Below are 21,230 nucleotides of genomic sequence, written 5' to 3' on the forward strand. Positions count from 1 at the left end.
ACATGCCCTGATCTCTCACATATCACTCCTTTGTGCATCTATTAGAACACAAGATCCAGGAAAGCAGGGACTTATGCCTGACACATAACAGGTGCCAAATAAACATAGGTTATGGAACGCATGATGTCTGCTCTGCCTGTAATGCCCTGCCCCCTCCCCCCACAAGTCCTTCATGATTTGGCTCATGTATCCCCTCCTCTGGTGAGTCTTCCTGACCTCCTCCCATTCTTGGCAGGGACAAGTATGCTCCCATAGCAGCTCTGAGCACTCTTCTGTCAAAGAATTGGTCGCCCTGTATCAAAACCCTGATCTTGGAAGATGAGTCACCCACTTCCATGTCCTGGGACAGAGCAGGCAGTCAATACAAACTGAATGAATGAATGAACAAACAAATGAACAAATAATGCCCACAGATACTAAGTGGTGACCAGCAAAGATGTGCTAATTGTGATGATTTGTGTCTCGGGATGTCTGCGAGTCTCCTCTGGCCTTCCTCCTCCCAGATGTGGAATTGCTAAATCTGCAGCCCCAAATCCCAGAGTATAAAGGCTCAATCTTCCTCTTTTTGTGCATCACTCCCTTGAATTCCCTGTGGGGAGATGAGTAAGAGGCCTTTTTTTTTTTTTTTACCTACTTAAACTCCCATCATTATGCAAGCTAAGAGTTTGGGAATTTTACCCATTTACTGGGATTTTCTTTCTTAGGTGTGGACATTTAGCATGTCTAGAATTGGGGTGTTAGAGAAGTGTGGCGTTCGCCCATAACTCAGAGGCTCTAGCAACTGCCAAACCTATCTCCCTGCAGCTCTCAGTCCCTACAGGCTGCTATACCTGAGCAACCGCATGCCTGCCGTGGCTCCCAAGTAAACAGGTGTCTCTGTGTGCTGGGATGCTGGAATCACTTTCCTGGCTCTTTCCATGCACGCAGTCAGATAAATGTCTATTTCACTTAATTTCTGAGCAAATTCTGAGATTCCAGGACCTAGAGAAAGCAGATGAAAAAAAGTAGCAAGTAGAAGCAGATGAAAATTGTTTTTAAAAGTAAAGGACATATCTTCACATTATTAGAGAAAATACTGATGTTTTCTGAGAAAATGCAAGGAGACAATTTCTTTTTGTGATATCTGTTAAGTTTTTGTACTTAGAGGGTAACTCACTGAATCTAGCCTCAGTAGGATTTATTTTCAGACCTCAAGCCGGTCTGTCTGCTGTTCAGTAATCTTGCCACTGGATGGCGCAATTTTCACATTTAATTGCATGCATAGCCTTCCTAAAACCAGGCTCTCTCAGACTTAAATGGGGATCTTATAGATAACTACTCTACATAGCTGTTTTATGACGCTTCTTCCACAAAGTTGTAATTAACAACACTAATTCCTAGAAGATGGGAAAGGCAAAAGATAACAGAACAAAAATTAAAATATGTACCAGGCACATGGGCTTTTACTGAAAAGACAGGAACAGCTACTAACTAACACTAAAATTTCTGCAGCAATGTTTCTTCCTTTGTTAGAAGAAACAGGCATAGAACCCATGTCTCCTCAGCAGCTTTTCTACTCTGATACCCTGTCTGCCTAGTAAAACTGTCCAGTTTTAGAGCTGTTTTAACTGCTGCTGTGGAGAGGATTAGAGAGCCAAGATGCTTTACGCTTTTTGAAGTTATTTAACAGTTAACAATTTTGGCTCACTTTAAGCTAAACATCTACATTTTCAGTGCTTTATAGTGAGGATTTGCTTTAACAATAAGTAACCAGATATCTGATCCATATCTCGTTCACCAGATTTTAAATAGCCTGTTTACTTAACTGCAATGAGAAAATCAGCTCCAAGTTATCAGCTAAGTGTTTTGACTCAAAAAGCCTGGCCTTCCATAACCGGTAGCTTTCAACTCACCTTTCTATTTAAATATTTGATTAGAGAACTCTATTTTTTTTTTTTTTTTTTTTTTTTTTTGCGGTACGCGGGCCTCTCACTGTTGTGGCCTCTCCCGTTGCGGAGCACAGGCTCCGGACGCGCAGGCTCAGCGGCCACGGCTCACAGGCCCAGCCACGGCTCACAGATCCCAACCACTGTGCCACCAGGGAAGCTATCTTTTGAGAAGGGAAAATTACTGCATTTATTAGGCCAAACACGCATGGGGATATGTGTCTCAGGAGACAGCTGCTAGGTTATCACCACAACAACACGTGGAAGAAGAAATGGAAGGCAGTGAATTATTAAATAGAAGTCAATAAAACGAGGGATTTGGGTTTTAAAAAATGTTTGAAGTACTACCTCAGAACTGATGGGGCCAGATTCTGAGGACATCAGGCTACTGGGTAGAACGACTTGCTCTCTTGGAAACGTATCCTATCTACAGCTTTCTTGATAAACTATGAAAATTAGTGGACACCACAGGCCACCAAACTAAAAGTCAATTATATTCTGGGGCCTAGGATACCTGTCTGACCAAAACTAAACAGTGAGTCCCTGGCTAAAAAGGCCAAGAGAGATGAAGGTCAGAAAGGTGAGGGCACAGCCGGGAGTGTTGGGCAGGAGGGAGCGGGAAGAGCTGCTGTCCACAACTCTAACTGGTCTTGTGACCTTAAAAGGAAAGTAACTAGGAAAAGACTCAATACACAGTGTGGTGACTCAGAGTAGCAGGAAGCCTGCAGTGCGACTTGGAGGCCCAGATTCTTGTCCTGGTTCTGTTCCTCCTTGCCAGTCACTAGTCTTTCAGGTTTTTGCTTCCTTTTCTATAAAACAAGACTTCAGTGATCCACAAGGTCCTTTTTGCAGCCCTAAGGGTCTATGATTTGCCTGCCTATACAGAAGCTAAAGGCTTTTGAAAATCCCTTCCAAGCCATAGATTAGAGGACAAAGATTAAGAGCAGCAAGGCTCTGGATCCACCAGCCTCAACATCACCTGGGCACTTGTTAGAAGTGCAAATTCTCAGTCCTCATCCCAAACCTACTGAACCAGAAACTTGGGGGCGGGAGCGAGCACCTGTGCTTTAACACACCCTCCAGGTGGTTCTGATACAGGTTCAAATTTGAGAACCACTGGCTAACACATGGGTTTAAAGTTGGGCAGATTTTGCACAGCAAAGGAAACCACTGACAAAACGAAAAGACAACCTAGTGAATAGGAGAAAATATTTGCTAATCATATGACTGATAAGGGTTTAGTTAAGTTTGGGCAGATTTCAGTTCGAGCCCCAGTTCCATCACTTACTAACTAGCTCAAGTAACCTTAAACAAGTGCCATAACCTCTTTCAACCTCAGTGCCCTCATTTTTAAAAAATGGGAATAATAATACATTCCTCAAAGGGAGACTGTGAGGATGAAATAACACATTTTCAGTACCAGGTGCATGGCACATAGAATTGTTCTGTTGATGGGAGTTACTATTACCCAATTATTTGGAAGTTTCTCTTTCAAGGGCTTCATCATTAAGGACTGATTTCAGTACCGTTTTCATAATGATAATAAAGTAGCAATTATTTATAAAATAGCAACAATAGCAGCTCCGCTGCGTTCTCACTTGACTTCCCTTTTTCTCGTGTGTTTGTTTCACTTCCCACATGCCTCTCATGCCCACTGTCTCCCGGTCCCTTTTTCTTCATCTTACCTTTTACCTTGCACTCTTCTATCTGAGTCACCACCCCTGTGTCATTCTCCTTTTCTGCTGGCCACTTGTAGATGTACAAATTCGTGTGAGAAGAGCCCGCATCCAGCACAATCCCAAACTGAGGGCAAAACAAACCAAGAACTTATCAGCATTACATCATTCTTCTCTGTATTCAGCGTGCAACAGAAAGGAGACAAAGACATGGGTTTTCAAAAACACAGAGGAGAAAGTATTTTAATTCATAGTGGGGGTAGGTTGGGGGGGAGTGAGTGCCTGGAGTCGTGCTGATCATAAGATCTACCAGGACACCAATCCCTCTAGAACTATGGCTCTCAGTGCTGGTTGCACATTAGAAATATCCAGGCCTTAGCCAAGGTAGGGCCCAAGCACCCGTATTATTAGAAGCTTCTCAGGTGATTCTAAATTGGAGGCAAGATTCAGAACCATACACTGAAGTAGCCGAGATAATATAGAGGGAGTAGAACGCCATCAATCTAACAGTTCCCAAACCTGTATGCACATTGGAATCATATTAGAATCATCTGAAGAGCTTCAAAGGCTACTGATGCCCATGTCTGACCCCCAGATTTGTGATTTAACTGGCCTGGTATGTGGCCTGTACTCTGGAAAAGAGACATGGAAAATACTAAGTGTGCTTGTTTTTAATTACAAATATAACTATAAGTTGTATTCAATAAATTTTAAAAGATTTGTACTTTAACTTCATGCTTTTGGCTCTTAAGCATAGAAGGCAATGAATGGAAGAATAAAGTAAGAAAGAAGGTGGAAGAGGAAAGGTAAAAAGACAATATGAGAAAGAACTAGGTGGTCAGAAGAGAAAGGAGAAGAACAAAGTCACCACATCACATTTCATGAGGGCATGACGTGCACCAGCCTAGTGTTGTGAGGAGTATTTTATAAGAATTATCTGACTTAACTGCTAGACCAGTACTATAAGGTACATACTGTTTTCATCCCCGCTATACAGATGAGAAACTAAAGTACAAAGAGGTTAAGTAATTTAGTCAAGATACAAAGTGATTAGGTGACGGAGCCTGGTTTTCGATCAGAGTCAGGCCTTTAAGTGGGGCACCAATTTGAAAACTATAGTCTGGACCTTGCTCCTCTGTTCCTCTGCATAAGGAGCACAAGGTCTTGGGTCTGACTCTGATCCAAATCCAGGCTCCGTCACCTAATCACTTTGCCCGAAGCAAGCATGTGGGCCCTTTTCTTTACGGGGGCATAACGCTGATTACCACAGGGAAGCCCCACTGTGCAGAAGGAGGCGGAGAATACTGCAGATGTTATGCAAGGTCAAGGATGCTCACACAGCAGCACAGTGATACTCCCTGGGGTGAAATGGAAGAAAACTTGACAGCTCAACAAGCTCTACGTTTAGCTATCCGCAGTGGTCCAGGGAGTTGAATTCTAATTCTTGTCTTCTTTTCTCCCTGGAGTTTTTAGGTTCTTCCCAGGTGATAAGACAATATGAGGGGATAGATGTAAAACAACTGCTGACTTAAGCATTATCAAGTGGCAGATCGCACTGTGAGGGCCACAGCTCAGATGAGCAGCAAGGAAGGAAGCTGCGCAGACTCCTCAGCAGCTAGGCTTGCAGTGAGATCAAACCAAGAACGGGCTTAGGCGGTGACCTTTGTGAGCAGACAGGGGTCTAACTGAGGTCTGGGGTCTTTGAACCTGTGGGAAACCTCTCAGGGTGGAGCAAAAGCCTCAGGCGTTACACGGCAGAAAATCCTGCTGTTCCCTAACAGGATTCCTGAATTCTTCCTGTCAGAAGATGTTCTAACCACAGAAGTATATGATAAAAGATAGCGAGGCAGCAGCAGCAAGAAGCCTTTATCTGGAATCAGGATGTTCTATTCTGTCTACTATGTTGACATGAAAGATACTCTTCCAGTAGAGCAAAGGAACCAGCCTTGCTCCTATCAGCCTGTTTCTCTAAGGCCTTACACAGTGAGGTGGTTGAGAAAGGAAAACTTTTACTACATTTCATTTGGCAAGTGCTTGAGAAGGGCGGGTAGAGCATTGACACAGAAATTGAGGGCATTTCCTGCTGTATATGGCAGCCTGGAGTGCTAACCTGTTGAACTGGAACAAATGTTCTTTGTCTTCCAAATGAATTGCAGAAGGAAAATTCGGCATCACTTGCTGCCTTTAGGGAAAGATAAAGCTTGATTGTCTGAAAATTCTCTGTTTGAACATTCGGGGAGTTTGCCTTTCATTGTCACAAACCTACAAGCATAATCACTTGTTTTTCATAGCTGGCTCATTTTAGAGCTAGAAGTTCATTTCATCAATCCTCTTATTTTATAGTAGAAAACTGGGTCCAGAGCAGTTTGACTTGCTGAATGGGTAGTAAAGATAGTTATACCTCACCTGATCCATCTAGAGCCCCAGGAGCCACCAGCTTTTGCTCTCTTTCCCCACATAAGCATCTTCCAAAGCATGTTCCACAGAGCACTAAGCCTGCAGGGACCTGAGTGAAGAAAGTTTCCCAGAAGTCTGGGGAATGCTGCATGCTCTCTCCCCATCGTGGGCTCACGAACCCACTAGGTAGTGACTGCTTCAGAGAATTCTAACAGTGGAGAAACCCACTTAACCTAGTTTAAACCAGCATCCCCCAGACTCAGCGATAACAGAATTCTGTTTTAAATAAAAATTCCATCCTATAGAAATGTTTTGTGAAATGCTGTGCCTTGTCATGCTATTACTCGTACCCAATGTTTCTCTGTAGCTCATATTTAAAACATTTCTAAAACCCCTATAAGTATGTCCTTCACATCAAAGAAAAATCAAAGATTTGAGTAGTGAGGAAGAGATCTGACATCTCCTTAATATTATTATTTCAATATGACTTTCTCTTTTAAGAGTACTATAAATTTATTAAGTAACATCTAGAAAATGAAAGGAAAAGGGAAAAAAAGACATTAAAGATTTCACCAACTAGCCCCAATATTCATTTACAGCATTATTTACAATAGCCATGTCATGGAAGCAACCTAAATGTCCATCAACAGACGAATGGATAAGGAAGATGTGGTACATATATACAGTGGAATATTACTCAGCCATAAAAAGGAACAAAATTGGGTCATTTGTAGAGATGTGGATGAACCTGTCATACAGAATGAAGTAAGTCAGAAAGAGAAAAACCAATGTCATATATTAACACATATACGTGGAATCTAAAAAAGTGGTACAGATGAACCGATTTGCAAGGCAGAAATAGAGACACAGATGTAGAGAACAAACGTATGAACACCAAGGGGGGAAAGGAGTTGGGGGGGATAAATTGGGAGATTGGGATTGACACATATACACTAATATGTATAAAATAGATAACTAATGAGAACCTGCTGTATAGCACAAGGAACTCCACTGTACAGTAGAAACTAACACAACATTGTAAAACAACTATACCCCGATTAAAAAAATAAAATTAAGGAAAAAAAAGATTTCACCAACTAGACATCACTGTTCTTTTTATTTATTTCCTTCTGGTCTTTTTTAATGCATGGTAATTTTTATATAGTTGCAATCATACTGTGTATAAACTTCATCTTAAGCTAGTTTTGATCATACACATGATTTTATCAACCATAACTGATCTTCATGAGCTATGCTGAGTGAACAGAAGCAGTGGTCTAGAAAGAGGGTCAACAGAAATGACCTTGCTTGGGTCATGAGACACCAGTGTGCCTTGGTGAAGATCTGGAGATGTGGGTAGCAACAGAGCCCGAGCTCAGGGAGACTGGAGGCCATGTGGAAGTGGGGCAGATCCTGTCTTTGGATGGAAATAATTCTACCTGTGTAAATGTCACAGGTCCAGGCTTCTGAGTAAGTCTCCTTCAATGTGAAAAGAAAGAGAAAATTGGAACAGTAGATGACGTACTTCTACTCCTGACTCAGCAGAAGTGGGATGTTCAACCCTCTCCTCATTCAGAAAACACCCACCCTCACACTAGCGTACTCTCAGTTCCCCACTGGCCACGAGGTTTCTGTTCCAGAGACTTTGCCCAGAAAGCCTTTCACCTGAGATCCCAGCTTTCCCTGACCTTCTCAGATCTGAGTCTACCCTCCTAATCCATGTCTCAGACAACCTGTATTTTCCCTCTAAAGACAGCACTCGCCACAATGTGTAATTACATATTTACGTAGCTATTTGATTAATGTCTGTCTTCCCTATTAGATCCTAAGCTATATTAGGGCAGGTCTGTGTTGCATACTATGGTATATCCAGCATCCACAATGGTAGATCCTATTATATGTTAGGTACAAAGAAGGAATTCAACAGACAACTGTTGCTCAAAACACATGAATGAATAAGGGGAGTTAGAACTATATAGTCCCTAAACTCCTTCCAGTCCTAAAAGATGTTAATATACACAGTCTAATATAAAGTAGTACCATGGGGCTGAGTTCCACCCCTTCCCCGCAACAAAAACCCCAGAAGCCAACGGTGTGAACGGTGTGAATTAACTTCTTTTGGTCTCTTCAGACATACTGGTCCTTTAGAATCTTTCTTAAAAGTCCCTGTAGCTTTTTTTTTTTTTTAATCAAATTTATACACATCAGTGTATACACGGCAATCCCAATCACCCAATTCATCACACCACCATCCCCACCCCCTGCGGCGGCTTTCCCCACTTGGTGTCCGTGCGTTTGTTCTCTACATCTGTGTCTCAAATTCTGCCCTGCAAACCAGTTCATCTCTACCACTTTTCTAGGTTCCACATACATGCGTTAATATACGATAATTGTTTTGCTCTTTCTGACTTACTTCACTCTCTATGACAGTCTCTAGATCCATCCACGTCTCAACAAATGACCCAATTTCATGCCTTTTTATGGCTGAGAAGTATTCCATTGTATATATGTACCACATCTTCTTTATCCATTCGTCTGTCGATGGGCATTTAGGTTGCTTCCATGTCCTGGCTATTGTAAATAGTGCTGCAATGAACACTGGGGTGCGTGTGTCTTTTTGAATTATGGTTTTCTCTGGGTATATGCCCAGTAGTGGGATTGCTGGATCATATGGTAATTCTATTTTTAGTTTTTTAAGGAACTTCCATACTGTTCTCCATAGTGGCTGTATCAATTTACATTCCCACCAACAGTGCAAGAGGGTTCCCTTTTCTCCACACCCTCTCCAGCATTTGTTGTTTGTAGATTTTCTGATGATGCCCATTCTAACTGGTGTGAGGTGATAACTCATTGTAGTTTTGATTTGCATTTCTCCAGTAATTAGTGATGTTGAGTAGCTTTTCATGTTCTTCTTGGCCATCTGTATGTCTTCTTTGGAGAAATGTCTATTCAGGTCTTCTGCCCATTTTTGGATTGGGTTGTTTGTTTCTTTAATATTGAGCTGCACGAGCTGTTTATATGTTTTGGAGATTAATCCTTTGTCTGTTGATTCATTTGCAAATATTTTGTCCCATTCTGAGGGTTGTCTTACCATCTCTTTATGGTTTCCTTTGCTGTGCAAAAGCTTTGAAGTTTAATTAGGTCCCATTTGTTTATTTTTGTTTTTATTTCCATTACTCTAGGAGTGGATCAAAAAGATCTTGCTGTGATTTATGTCAAAGAGTGTTCTTCCTATGTTTTCCTCTAAGAGTTTTAGAGTGTTTGGCCTTACATTTAGGTCTCGAATACATTTCGAGTTTATTTTTGTGTATGGTGTTAGGGAGTGTTCTAATTTCATTCTTTTACATGTAGCTGTCCAGTTTTCCCAGCACCACTTATTGAAGAGACTGTCTTTTCTCCATTGTATATTCTTGCCTCCTTTGTCATAGATTAGTTGACTATAGGTGCGTGGGTTTACCTCTGGGCTTTCTATCTTGTTCCATTGATCTATGTTTCTGTTTTTGTGCAAGTACCATATTGTCTTGATTACTGTAGCTTTGTAGTACAGTCTGAAGTCAGGGCGTCTGATTCCTCCAGCTCCGTTTTTTTTCCCTCAAGACTGCTTTGGCTATTCGGGGTCTGTATTGCCTCCATACAAATTTTAAGATTTTTTTGTTCTAGTTCCGGAAAAAATGCCATTGGCAATTTGATAGGGATTGCATTGAATCTGTAGATTGCTTTGGGTAGTATAGTCATTTTCACAATATTGATTCTTCCAATCCAAGAACATGGTCTATCTCTCCATCTGTTGGTATCATCTTTAATTTCTTTCATCAGTGTCTTATAGTTTTCTGCATACAGGTCTTTTGTGTTCTTAGGTAGGTTTATTCCTAGGTATTTTATTCTTTTTGTTGCAATGGTAAAAAAAGAGTGTTTTCTTAATTTCTCTTTCAGATTTTTCATCATTAGTGTATAGGAATGCAAGAGATTTCTGTGCATTAATTTTGTATCCTGCAACTTTACCAAATTCATGGATTAGCTCTAGTAGTTTTCTGCTGGCATTTTTAGGATTCTCTATGTATAGTATCATGTAATCTCCAAACAGTGACAGTTTTACTTCTTCTTTTCTAAATTGTATTCCTTTTATTTCTTTTTCTTCTCTGATTGCCATGGCTAGGACTTCCAAAACTGTGTTGAATAATAGTGGTGAGAGTGGACATCCTTGTCTTTTTCCTGATCTTAGAGGAAAAACCATTGAGAATGATGTTTGTGGTGGGTTTGTCGTATATGGCCTGTATGATGTTGAAGTAGGTTCCCTCTATGCCCATTTTCTGGAGAGTTTTTATCATAAATGGGTGTTGAATTTTGTCAAAAGCTTTTTCTGCATCTATTGAGATGATCATATGGTTTTTCTTCTTCAATTTGTTAATATGGTGTATCACACTGATTGATTTGCATATATTGAAGAATGCTTGCATCCCTGAGATAAAACCCACATGATCATGGTGTATGATCCTTTTAAGGTGCTGTTGGATTCTGTTTGCTAGTATTTTGTTGAGAATTTTTGCATCTATATTCATCAGTGATATTGGTTTGTAATTTTCTTTTTTTGTAGTATCTTTGCCTGGTTTTGGTATCAGGGTGATGGTGGCCTCATAGAATTAGTTTGGGAGTGTTCCTTCCTCTGCAATTTTTTGGAAGAGTTTGAGAAGGATGGGTGTTAGCTCTTCTCTAAATGTTTGATAGAATTCCCTGTGAAGCCATCTGGTTCTGGACTTTGTTTGTTGGAAGAATTTTTTAATCAGTTTCAATTTCATTACTTGTGGTTGGTCTGTTCATATTTTCTATTTCTTCCTGGTTCAGTCTTGGAAGGCTATACCTTTCTAAGAATTTGTCCATTTCTTCCAGGTTGTCCATTTTATTGGCATAGAGTTGCTTGTAGCAGTCTCTTAGGATGCTTTGTATTTCTGTGGTGTCTGTTGTAACTTCTCCTTTTTCATTTCTAATTTTATTGATTTGAGTCCTCTCCCTCTTTTTCTTGATGAATCTGGCTAATGGTTTACCAATTTTGTTTATCTTCTCAAAGATCCAGTTTTTAGTTTTATTGATCTTTGCTATTGTTTTCTTTGTTTCTATTTCATTTATTTCTGCTCTGATCTTTATGATTTCTTTCCTTCTGCTAACTTTGGGTTTTGTTTGTTCTTCTTTTTCTAGTTCCTTTAGGTGTAAGGTTAGATTGTTTATTTGAGACTTTTCTTGTTTCTTGAGGTAGGCTTGTATAGCTATAAACTTCCCTCTTAGAACTGCTTTTGCTGCATCCCATAGGTTTTGGATCCTTGTGTTTTCATTGTCATTTGTCTCTAGGTATTTTTTTATTTCCTCTTTGATTTCTTCGGTGATCTCTTGGTTATTTAGTAACGTATGGTTTAGCCTCCATGTGTTTGTGTTTTTTACATTTTTTCCCCTGTAATTGATTTCTAATCTCATAGCATTGTGGTCAGAAAAGGTGCTTGATATGATTTCAATTTTCTTAAATTTACTGAGGCTTGATTTGTGACCCAGGATGTGATCTATCCTGGAGAACGTTCCGTGCGCACCTGAGAAGAAAGTGTAATCTGCTGTTTTCAGATGGAATGTCCTATAAATATCAGTTAAATCTATCTGGTCTATTGTGTCATTTAAATCTTCTGTTTCCTTATTTATTTTCATTTTGGATGATCTATCCATTGGTGTAAGTGAGGTGTTAAAGTCCCCCACTATTACTGTGTTACTGTCGATTTCCCCTTTTATAGCTGTTAGCAGTTGCCTTATGTATTGAGGTGCTCCTATGTTGGGTGCATATATATTTATAATTGTTATATCTTCCTCTTGGATTGATCCCTTGATCATTATGTAGTGTCCTTCCTTGTCTCTTGTAACATTTTCTTTTAGAGTTCAGGTAGTGTTTTGGTTTATTAGTGTTGTCACAGTGACAGGAACACCCAGAGTAGGAAGAGGAACTCCTACTAGAACCTTTTTCTTACCATTCCCTTCCCCTGGGGCTCAGAGCCTCTAGGCTTTTCCTTTCCCCCTACTTCCAGGCCTTTCCTTTCCCCCTACTTCCAGGCCTTTCCTTGGCCCTTAGCATGCTAGGATGTGGCCAGGAATCAGAAACGGATCCTTTTTCCAGCACTAGCTGTGTGCTGCATTCATGGAAAGTGGGAAGCTATACACAGGTATCTGTCTTGGGTACCAAGATTACCAGTTCCCATAGGGCTGGATCTCGGCTGTCTGGTAAACCACTGGCGCTTCACTGCCCCAGGGTGGTTGGCCATCCTTCTGGATTTTTTCCCAGTGCAGCAACTGCCACCATTCAGGATGGCTCCCCACATCTGGCACGGCCACCATGAGTTCTAGGAGCCAACAGGGCTTCCTCCTCAGAACAGTGCTCGGGCCATCTTCCTCCCTGTGGCCTTGATCTTGGGAAAAGAACCCCCTCTTCCCTCACTTGGGGGAGTTCCCGAGGCAGAAGGGCCACTGGCATGGCCCATTGTAGCAGTGGAGGGCCGTCACCGCTGCCGCAGGAGGAAATCGAGTGAAGCTCCGTCCATAGCGTAGAAGACGTTAGCCGAGGGGGGGATAGTCAGCTCTCGCTTCCCTGGGAGCAGCTGCACTAGCTCATACTCTGAAGCCACCGCAGAATCGTGATTGTTTTTCTTAAGGACATGACTGATGACACTTGGAGCCTTGTCCTGGCTTGTCACCAAGATGCTCTTGTAGACACTGCTGTCTTCCCCCAGCTCCATCTGGACTTGGATGATGCGGCAATCAGAAGCCCCTGGCCCAGGCCCCTCTCCCCCATATCCAGCCCCCCTGGAGGCCCCTTCTGCACCCCCACTGAGTGGGGAGCCACAGGAGGCTGAGCAGCAGTGACCTCGAGAAGGCCTCAGGAAGGAAGTTGGGGGAGAGAAGTGGCTGGGATCAGCGGGACTCTGCAGGGCTGGAGTGCTTTCCAGGGCGGAGTCCAGAGATGAGACAGACGGCCACTTCATGTGCTGGGCCAGCCGGGTCAGCAGTGGAGCGGGGATTCCAGGCACCTCCTCTGCCACCACACTGGGCCAGTCCCAGGAGACAAGGGGTGTGGGACCTCCAACAGAACCCAGCACCTCTGTCCACTGCGAGATGACCAGCGTAGGCCGAAGCACCTGCAGGGCAGGAGGGTAACTGGTACTGGATGGCTCCACCTCACAGGACATTTGATGGCTCTGGGCCTCTGTCAGTGGCCGGAGCCCCTGTAGCCACCGCTGGATATCGGGGTCAGGTCGGAGGTCATAGCCACGACATTTGTTCTGGAGCTGCCTCAGCTCAGAAAGGACAGTAAACTCCTTCCTCTGCTTGTCAAAACTGATGTATCCATTCTCCAGCTCATCCTTGGAGGCTGCGTCCAGCATCACAAGGTCCTTCAAGAAGGTGCCAAGGTATGGGACCACACCCCCACCCTGGGAGCCAGACCTCGGGGACTTCTTGGAATTTGGCTCCAGAGAAGGCTACAGCTTCACCTCCTGCAGGAGGAGCTCCCGGCTCTGGGAATAATTATCCTCCTCAGAGAAAATCTGGCAGAGGCTGGAAAAGACTCTGAGGCTGTCCCTGGCTGCTTCCTCCCAGGCTGCCCGAAGCCTGTGGATGGGGCTGGATTGCAGGGCCAACACCACAGCATATACTGAAGAGAAGTTTCGGAGCAGACGGCACTCCTCTGCCACACGGATCCACTTCTCCAGCATCCGGGCCCTCTGGGGTGGACGGAGTGGCCGTATGGTCACCTCCTCAGGCCCCTCTATGGTTGAGGTAGCCCCCAGGACAGAGCTGACCACTGCCCCTGCCACCTTGTTAAACTGTATGACAGGAGCCCGGACAGATGGGCAGAGGTGGGAATGTCCTGGCCGGTCTCTGTGACCCCACAGACCCCCCAGGCACTGAGAGGGGACCAGATTGAGAAATAGCTCCGCATCTATCAGGGTCAGCTGTTTGGCCAAGTGGTCAGCAAGGAACACCAGGACATCCGTGGGGTCAGCAGGGGGATCGCCGGGGAGGGCCAGGGGCTTAGGAAGTTCGGGGGTCTGGGGGTCCACCCAGGACCGGAGGTTGCGGATGAGGTCAGCACTGCCCCCCCCCAACACCCTCCCCTGCTGCATACCCTGTCCGAAGCAAGAAGCTCTCAAGCTGGTCAATCTGACCCTTGACCTCAGAGCCAAAATCTTCAGGGTGAGAGGCTAGCCAGGTTGACAGTACAGAGATGGCCACCCCTTTTGTCCTCTCTAGCTCATCAGTAGGATGAGATTCAAGGGCTTCCAGCCTGTCAGCCATAAGCCCTAGCAGGGCAGGCGTGGAGGTGAAGGCCCAGTGAGTAGCCAGGAAGGCTGCTGTGAAGGTCACGTCAGTCCTTGATGTCCAGGCGTCCAGCAGGTGTCGGACCAGGGCCTCCAGAGTGCCAGCTCGGAGCCTCTGGGAGTAACGCGGGGGAGGCCTCAGGGCCAAGGGATCAACAGGCCGATACTGGTGACTTGTGACAGTAAAGGTGACACCATCCTCCTCCTCGTCCCAGACAGACACAGGGGCCTCATCGTCTTCCTCCTCCTCCTCCTGCCCCCCGCCCACACCCCGGCCACCTGTGCCCCCACCCTCTTCAGGGTCTCGACTCCGGAAGCTGCTCAGCACGACTCCCCCGGGGGGGCTCATGTCCCAAAACAGCCACAGGGGCCGCGGGAGCATGGCCGAGTGAAGGAATCAGTGGGGTCGGGCCATGGGGGCGCCTGCTCAGGAGGGGTGGGGGCAGCGCGGGTCCCGGGCCGCTGTTCCCGTAGGTCTCCGGCCCCTGATCCTCTTGTAACATTCTTTATTTTAAAGTCTATTTTGTCTGATATGAGTATTGCTACTCCAGCTTTCTTCTGATTACCATTTGCATGCAATATCTTTGTCCATCCCCTCTCTTTCAGTCTGTATGTGTCCCTTGGTCTGAAGTGGGTCTCTTGTAGACAGCATATATATGGGTCTTGTTTTTGTATCCATTCAGCAAGCCTGTATCTTTTGGTTGGAGCATTTAATCCATTCACGTTTAAGGTAATTATCGATATGTATGTTCCTATGACCATTTTCTTAATTGTTTTGGGTTTGTTTTTGTAGGTCCTTGTCTTCTCTTGTGTTTCCCACTTAGAGAAGGTCCTTTAGCATTTGTTGTAGAGCTGGTTTGGTGGTGCTGAATTCTCTTAGCTTTTGCTTGTCTGTAAAGCTTTTGATTTCTGCATCGAATCTGAATGAGATCCTTGCCGGGTAGAGTAATCTTGGTTGCAGTGGTTTCATCACTTTAAGTATATCATGCCACTCCCTTCTGGCTTGTAGAGTTTCTGCTGAGAAATCAGCTGTTAACCTTATGGGAGTTTCCTTGTATGTTATTTGTCGTTTTTCCCTTGCTGCTTTCAACAATTTTTCTTTCTCTTTAATTTTTGCCAGTTTGATTACTGTGTGTCTCAGCATGTTTCTCCTTAGGTTTACCCTGTATGGGACTCACTGCGCTTCCTGGACTTCGGTGGCTATTTCCTTTCCACGTTAGGGAAGTTTTCAACTATAATCTCTTCAAATATTTTCTCTGGTCCTTTCTCTCTTCTCCTTCTGGGACCCCTATAATGCAAACGTTGTTGCGTTTAATGTTGTCCCAGAGGTCTCTTAGGCTGTCTTCATTTCTTTTTATTCTTTTTTCTTTATTCTGTTCCACAGCAGTGAATTCCACCATTCTGTCTTCTAGGTCACTTATCCGTTCTGCTGCCTCAGTTATTCTGCTATTGATTCCTTCTAGTGTATTTTTCATTTCAGTTATTGTATTGTTCGTCTCTGTTTGTTTGTTCTTTAATTCTTCTAGGTCTTTGTTGAACATTTCTTGCATCTTCTTGGTCTTTGCCTCCATTCTTTTTCCAAGGTCCTGGATCATCTTCACTATCGTTATTCTGAATTCTTTTTCTGGAAGGTTGACAATCTCCACTTCATTTAGTTGTTTTCCTGGGGTTTTATCTTGTTCCTTCATCTGGTACATAGCCCTCTGCCTTTTCATCTTGTCTATCTTTCTGTGAATGTGGTTTTTGCTCCACAGGCTGCAGGATTGTAGTTCTTCTTGCTTCTGCTGCCTGCCCTCTGGTGTCCCTGTAGCTTTAACAGCAACTTCAGCAACCTCATCAGTCTGCCTCAGTTAGCCCTTTTGAATAAACAAAGCTTGTCCTTTTGAATGTGACTTTAGTACTCTATAAACAAATCAGGTCTCCATTAGCTACAGTGATGCTGGCAGGGCCTGGAAACAGAGACCATTTTCCTCCTTTCTTTTTTCTTCAGTTGGAGTTTCTAGACCTTTAATACAAACTTCAATTTTGTTGTTGTTTTCATTTTTTTAATTGTGGTAAAATACACTGAATATAAAATTGACCATTTTTACTATTTTTAAGTGTACAGTGTAGCATTAAGTACTTTCAAATTGTTGTGTAACCATCACCACCACTCATCTCCAGTTGTTGTTTTTTTAAAGTCCACTGGAGTAAAAATAATATATTTTCCAAGAGTATTTGAGGTTGAAAATTGAGGTAAATTCTTCCAAATTCTCCATAAAAAGATAAAGTCACAAGCGCTCATCTAAGAACAGCACTTCAGTTCCTGGTGACAAAAGCAGATGCCTGGGGACAGGCCACTTTCCCTTAGCAGCAGTTGGAAATCCTGGGAGCACCCAGCTCAGTGACCACAACACACCAACAGCTAAGGGCCTTTCCTAGAACTTATCTCCCCCAAAGCAGTGTTGACAGCTGGTCTCCACTGAGGGCTTCTGATGTGCTGGGCACTCTGGTAAGTGAGTTAGTGGTATGATATTATTCCATTTAATCCTCACAACCATCCTCCAAGTAGGTACCATCTCCATGTAACACATAAGGAAACAGGTGTAGAGAGAATACACTTGCCCAAAGTCTCAGAGCTGGCAAATGGCAGATCTGGGATTGAAATCAAAGCTGTCTGGTCCCTGGCCAGCATTCCACAGAAGTGGCAGCTTTTAATTAAGGCACGTGGTTTGGGACTGGATCAGTCTGGTGCCTTCGAGAGAAACCTGTGGTGTTCTGTGTGTGCCAGAATGTACAATGTTTGTGCTAAAGGAATATCTGACAACTCGCTAACTGCCAGTGACAAACCAGCAATTAAGGAAGTGGTAAACCAAGCAGACCTCAACTCTACCTCCCCGCCAAGTCCACCAGGACAAAGGCACTTTCCCAGGGGACACAGGTACAGCTCATGATTCTTCAGTTCATTAAGCCCTATGTTTGTTTGTTTCTGCAACGTGGTCGTTGCGTATCTACATGGCAGTAGTTCCCAGACTTCAATGTCATGAGAACAGCCCAGGACGCCTGTTACCTGTGTAGATTCCCAGGTTCTGCGACCTGGAGGTTTGAACTGGGTATGCTCTGGGACTGAGAACGGGGAGCCAGCATCCGCAGGGGAGCCTGAGGCAGAGGCTGACAGATTCTGCTGTCGGGCTAGTCCTTCTTCACACGCTCTTCACAGCCAAGGAGGCAGCAGTTTTACCTGTTCAAGATGCTCACTCTACTCACTGAGTCAGCAAACTTCTATGAGGCAGCCACCCAAGTCAGAGGCTGTGCTGTCATAATTTAACATTTATTTTGTGACTATCTGGTTAATGATTATCTCCTCCACTAGACTATAACCTTCATGAGGGTCAGGACTTTGCCAGTCTTGCTCAGTGCTGTATCCCTAGGGCTTAAAGCAGAGTAGACGGTCAATGACTATTTATTAAATGAATAAATTGAGTGAAAGAGTATTAAAAAATAGGCAAAGACAAATGAAACCCAGTCCTTGTCCTCAATATGCTTACAAGCTGGGTAGCTGGGCAAGTAGACTCATCAGTACAATAAAGACTTCCTGTGTTTTGCCAGATGTGGCCCAGGCATGAGGCCACCACCTCCCCAGCAAGGCTGAACCCAGACTGGACCAGGCAGGAAGACGACAAGACTGGATCTTCAGGACTGGAGGGCTGACCAGAACTGGGCTAGAAGAGGGCAAGTCAGATGGGAAGAGGCAGGGAAAAAGATAAGTGGCGATTTGTCACCAGACAGATAGGCTACAAAGATGATAATGATAACACATGAGCTACCAACCACTGAGTACCTGCAATGGGCCAGCATCCTATTCCATACTTCACACTGCATTTACTTTATCCCACTTCATTCCTACAGTAATTTATGAGATATCAATTATCAGTTCTGTCTTACAAATGGAGAAACTGGGGCTCAGAGAAGTTATGTCCTGTGACTGTAAGAGCAGGGCTGAGGTTTAAACCCAGGCAGTGTGAACCCATGGCCCATGTTGTGTCACACTCTGAGCAGACAGAATAATTATCCCTGCAATAAGACAGGGATGAAGAATCAGAGGCAGTGGGTAGAGAGACAGCTGAAAGTCTTTCCATAGAGGGGCTTATGGCCACCACCCTCTTTAAACAGAAGCATGCAGAGGTTGTTCTCAACATTACATCCCAACGTGTTCCATCTTTATCCTAAAATGTCCTCTAAGAAATCTAATCACTAAGATCTGGTCAACCTAAGTGTCTCTCACATTATCTCCTTAATGCCTTAATTCCACAGACAATGCCTTAGTTCCAGGCTCAACTGCCTTGTCTACACAATGTCAGGAACATCCTAACTGGTCTTTCCTCCTAATCTGCTCTCCAGCCAAGAGGAATCTTGGAAACACAATCTGGGCGTAACCTTCCTGTTTGAAACCTTCGAAGCAGTGGTTGGCAAGCATGACTGCGCATTAGAATCACCTGGGAAGCTTTTAAAACATAGCAGTGCCTGGGCTTCACCCCAGAGATTCTGATTTAATTGACCCAGAGTAGGGCCCAGATATGAGTATTTTTAAAAAGCTTCCCAGGTGCTTTTAATATGGAGCCAATCTTGAGCACTACTAGAGTTGAATGGATGAGACATCCACTCCTGAGCTAGGCAAACTAAGCTCAGACTCAAGTCTCCTCTCCCACCATTCCTTCCTGCCCCATATTTAATATTCCAGCCATACTGAACTGCTGGTGATTCCCCAAGATCACTTGCTAATTTAGGCTGCCACTCTGTAACACATGGTATGGTCTTTGTAAAGAACATGTCCTACCTCACCTTCTGGGAAACTCCTAGTGTTCCTTATTACTTGGCCCCAAGGCTGCCGCCTCCATGAAGTCTTCATGTGACCAGGCACAATTGGTGACTCCTACCTCTGGGCTGCCATAGCACTGCACCTACCTCTGTATTAATATGTCTCTATTGTTCTGAAACTATTTGTACAAACGACTCTCCCCCTACAAAAAGCAATAGGTATAGTGATGCTTCAGATACCTCTTGTGGCCACTTCACATGTCCTTGACCAACCTTCTTACTCCAGCTCCACCTGTACCTTCTCATCTCTCTATTTCTTCTCAGGGTCTTCTCTCCTACCACCTAGTAGGTCACCTGTGGTACCCACATAGCCCTTCTGACACATGTGCAAAACTGGAAGTGCCCAGGAGTTAACAACCTCTGGGACGACCCTTGACCAACAGGGGATGAGAACCAGGAGATAAATCCCTAGGGTAGATCATTCTGAAGTGCTTTCTCCACGGCTCTTCAGAGGGTCCTAGTGGGATCAAGCCAGTGACATTGCTATAAAGGTACACTTCAGATGCCAAAGACCTTGCTCCGTTTTTCCAGGCAAACACAATAACACAGAATCACGGCAGTCTTGAAGACAAACATCATGAATGACGGAAGGTCATCCACGACCACGGGTATTCACCGAGAACACAGAGCCTAAGTCTGTCGTGGATTTTGCCTCCTAGGCAGTCTCCCTCTCCAGTGATGCAATAATGAAGATATAAGAAGGTCAAATCAAGAAGGCAATCATGTACTTTTGGAGCTGGTAAACAAATAGCAAAACCAAGATGTCATAAGCCTTCAGTTGTGAGTGAAGTTTTGCCAGGAGAGCCAATATCACTCAATATTAAAAAGCAAGAGACCATTGACAATGAGACAGTATCAGCCTTCTGTGCTGACAAAGGGACTGCTGTGCACAGCCCCACTGGGTTGAATCTGCGTGGCAAACGGGTGCCAATGTAATATCCAGGCCTCTGCTATATAGCAAATAGCTTGGGTGGTTGGCAATAGTTTCAGAGGCCTGGCATATGCATCCATTTTTCCAGGCTCACAGTTTGGTATCTTCAAATGCAAAAAAATATATACTTCTGTATATGTATTCCAGGGCCTCTGTAGTCAAGTTAACTTCTGCCCACGTGTACGTATGCCTTCATTAGCATATTGGTCTCTTGGCCCTTGAAGATTTATTTATTATAATTCAAATGAAAGTTTAACATTGGTGTATTTGCAATACAAATTTAAACTTACCATATGTTTCTACATTAATGGATTAAATAAAATGATGACCATATTACAAGGTATTAGTGAGCTATCCATGTCTCTGAAATTCTACTTTGATGAATTTGAAAGGAAGCAGAACTAAATCACAGCAGAGTTAATGACCCTAATTATTTTTAATGATACTAACTAGCTCTTCAAATGTGGAAATTTCACAAGAAGTCTGTTCATCCATGAATTCATTTCAAATTACTATATTTGATACATGTATGTGTTCTCTGGGGTCTTTTTTAAGTTGATTTTAAAATTGATTTATTTAATATTTTGGAGATGAGGAACAAGTCTTCTCCACAATCTTTGTCTCCCAAAGTGCTTTATACAGAGCTGTCTAATAAATTTTATAACTTTGGTGATAGTGATAATAATAGAGTAAGGGGACTTCCCTTGTGGCACAGTCGTTAAGAATCCGCCTGCCAACACAGGGGACGTGGGTTTGAGCCCTGATCCTGGATGATCCCACATTCTGTGGAGCAACTAAGCCCGTGTGCCACAACTACTGAGCCTGTACTCTAAAACCCGCGTGCCACAACTACTGAGACTGACTGCCACAACTACTGAAGCCCACGTGCCTAGAGCCCATGCTCCACAACAAGAGAAGCCACCACTATGAGAAGCCCGCGCACCACAACTAAGAGTAGCCCCCGCTCACCACAACTACAGAAAGCCTGCGTGCAGCAATGAAGACCCAACACAGCCAAAAAATAAATAAATAAAATAATAATGGAGTAAAAAGAACAAAGAATGCAGTGTTCAATAAACAAAGAGTTCACTGTTTCCAC

The 21,230-nt window shown here is 43.7% G+C and overlaps 2 protein-coding genes across 4 annotated transcripts in view; both read right to left on the reverse strand.

The window, feature by feature from the left end:
• The window catches only part of ENTPD1 (ectonucleoside triphosphate diphosphohydrolase 1), an 84,687-nt gene that overhangs the window by 11,491 nt on the left and 51,966 nt on the right, over nucleotides 1-21,230 (reverse strand). For all 3 annotated transcript variants that reach the window (XM_019939692.3, XM_073794149.1, XM_073794150.1), the window contains 2 exons: nucleotides 3,611-3,728; nucleotides 831-981 (listed from right to left, as the gene is read on the reverse strand). In XM_019939692.3, the coding sequence (XP_019795251.1) occupies nucleotides 831-981; nucleotides 3,611-3,728 (269 nt within the window). The remainder of the gene's footprint in view (nucleotides 1-830; nucleotides 982-3,610; nucleotides 3,729-21,230) is intronic.
• LOC117308452 (ral guanine nucleotide dissociation stimulator-like 2) lies at nucleotides 11,898-16,698 on the reverse strand. Its single transcript, XM_033841602.2, is given in 2 exon segments — nucleotides 11,898-14,127; nucleotides 14,129-16,698. Coding segments are annotated over 2 exon segments (2,331 nt in total). The 5' UTR covers nucleotides 14,726-16,698; the 3' UTR covers nucleotides 11,898-12,393.

This window comes from Tursiops truncatus, chromosome 16, assembly GCF_011762595.2.
Source record: "Tursiops truncatus isolate mTurTru1 chromosome 16, mTurTru1.mat.Y, whole genome shotgun sequence".
Classification (NCBI taxonomy): domain Eukaryota; kingdom Metazoa; phylum Chordata; class Mammalia; order Artiodactyla; family Delphinidae; genus Tursiops; species Tursiops truncatus.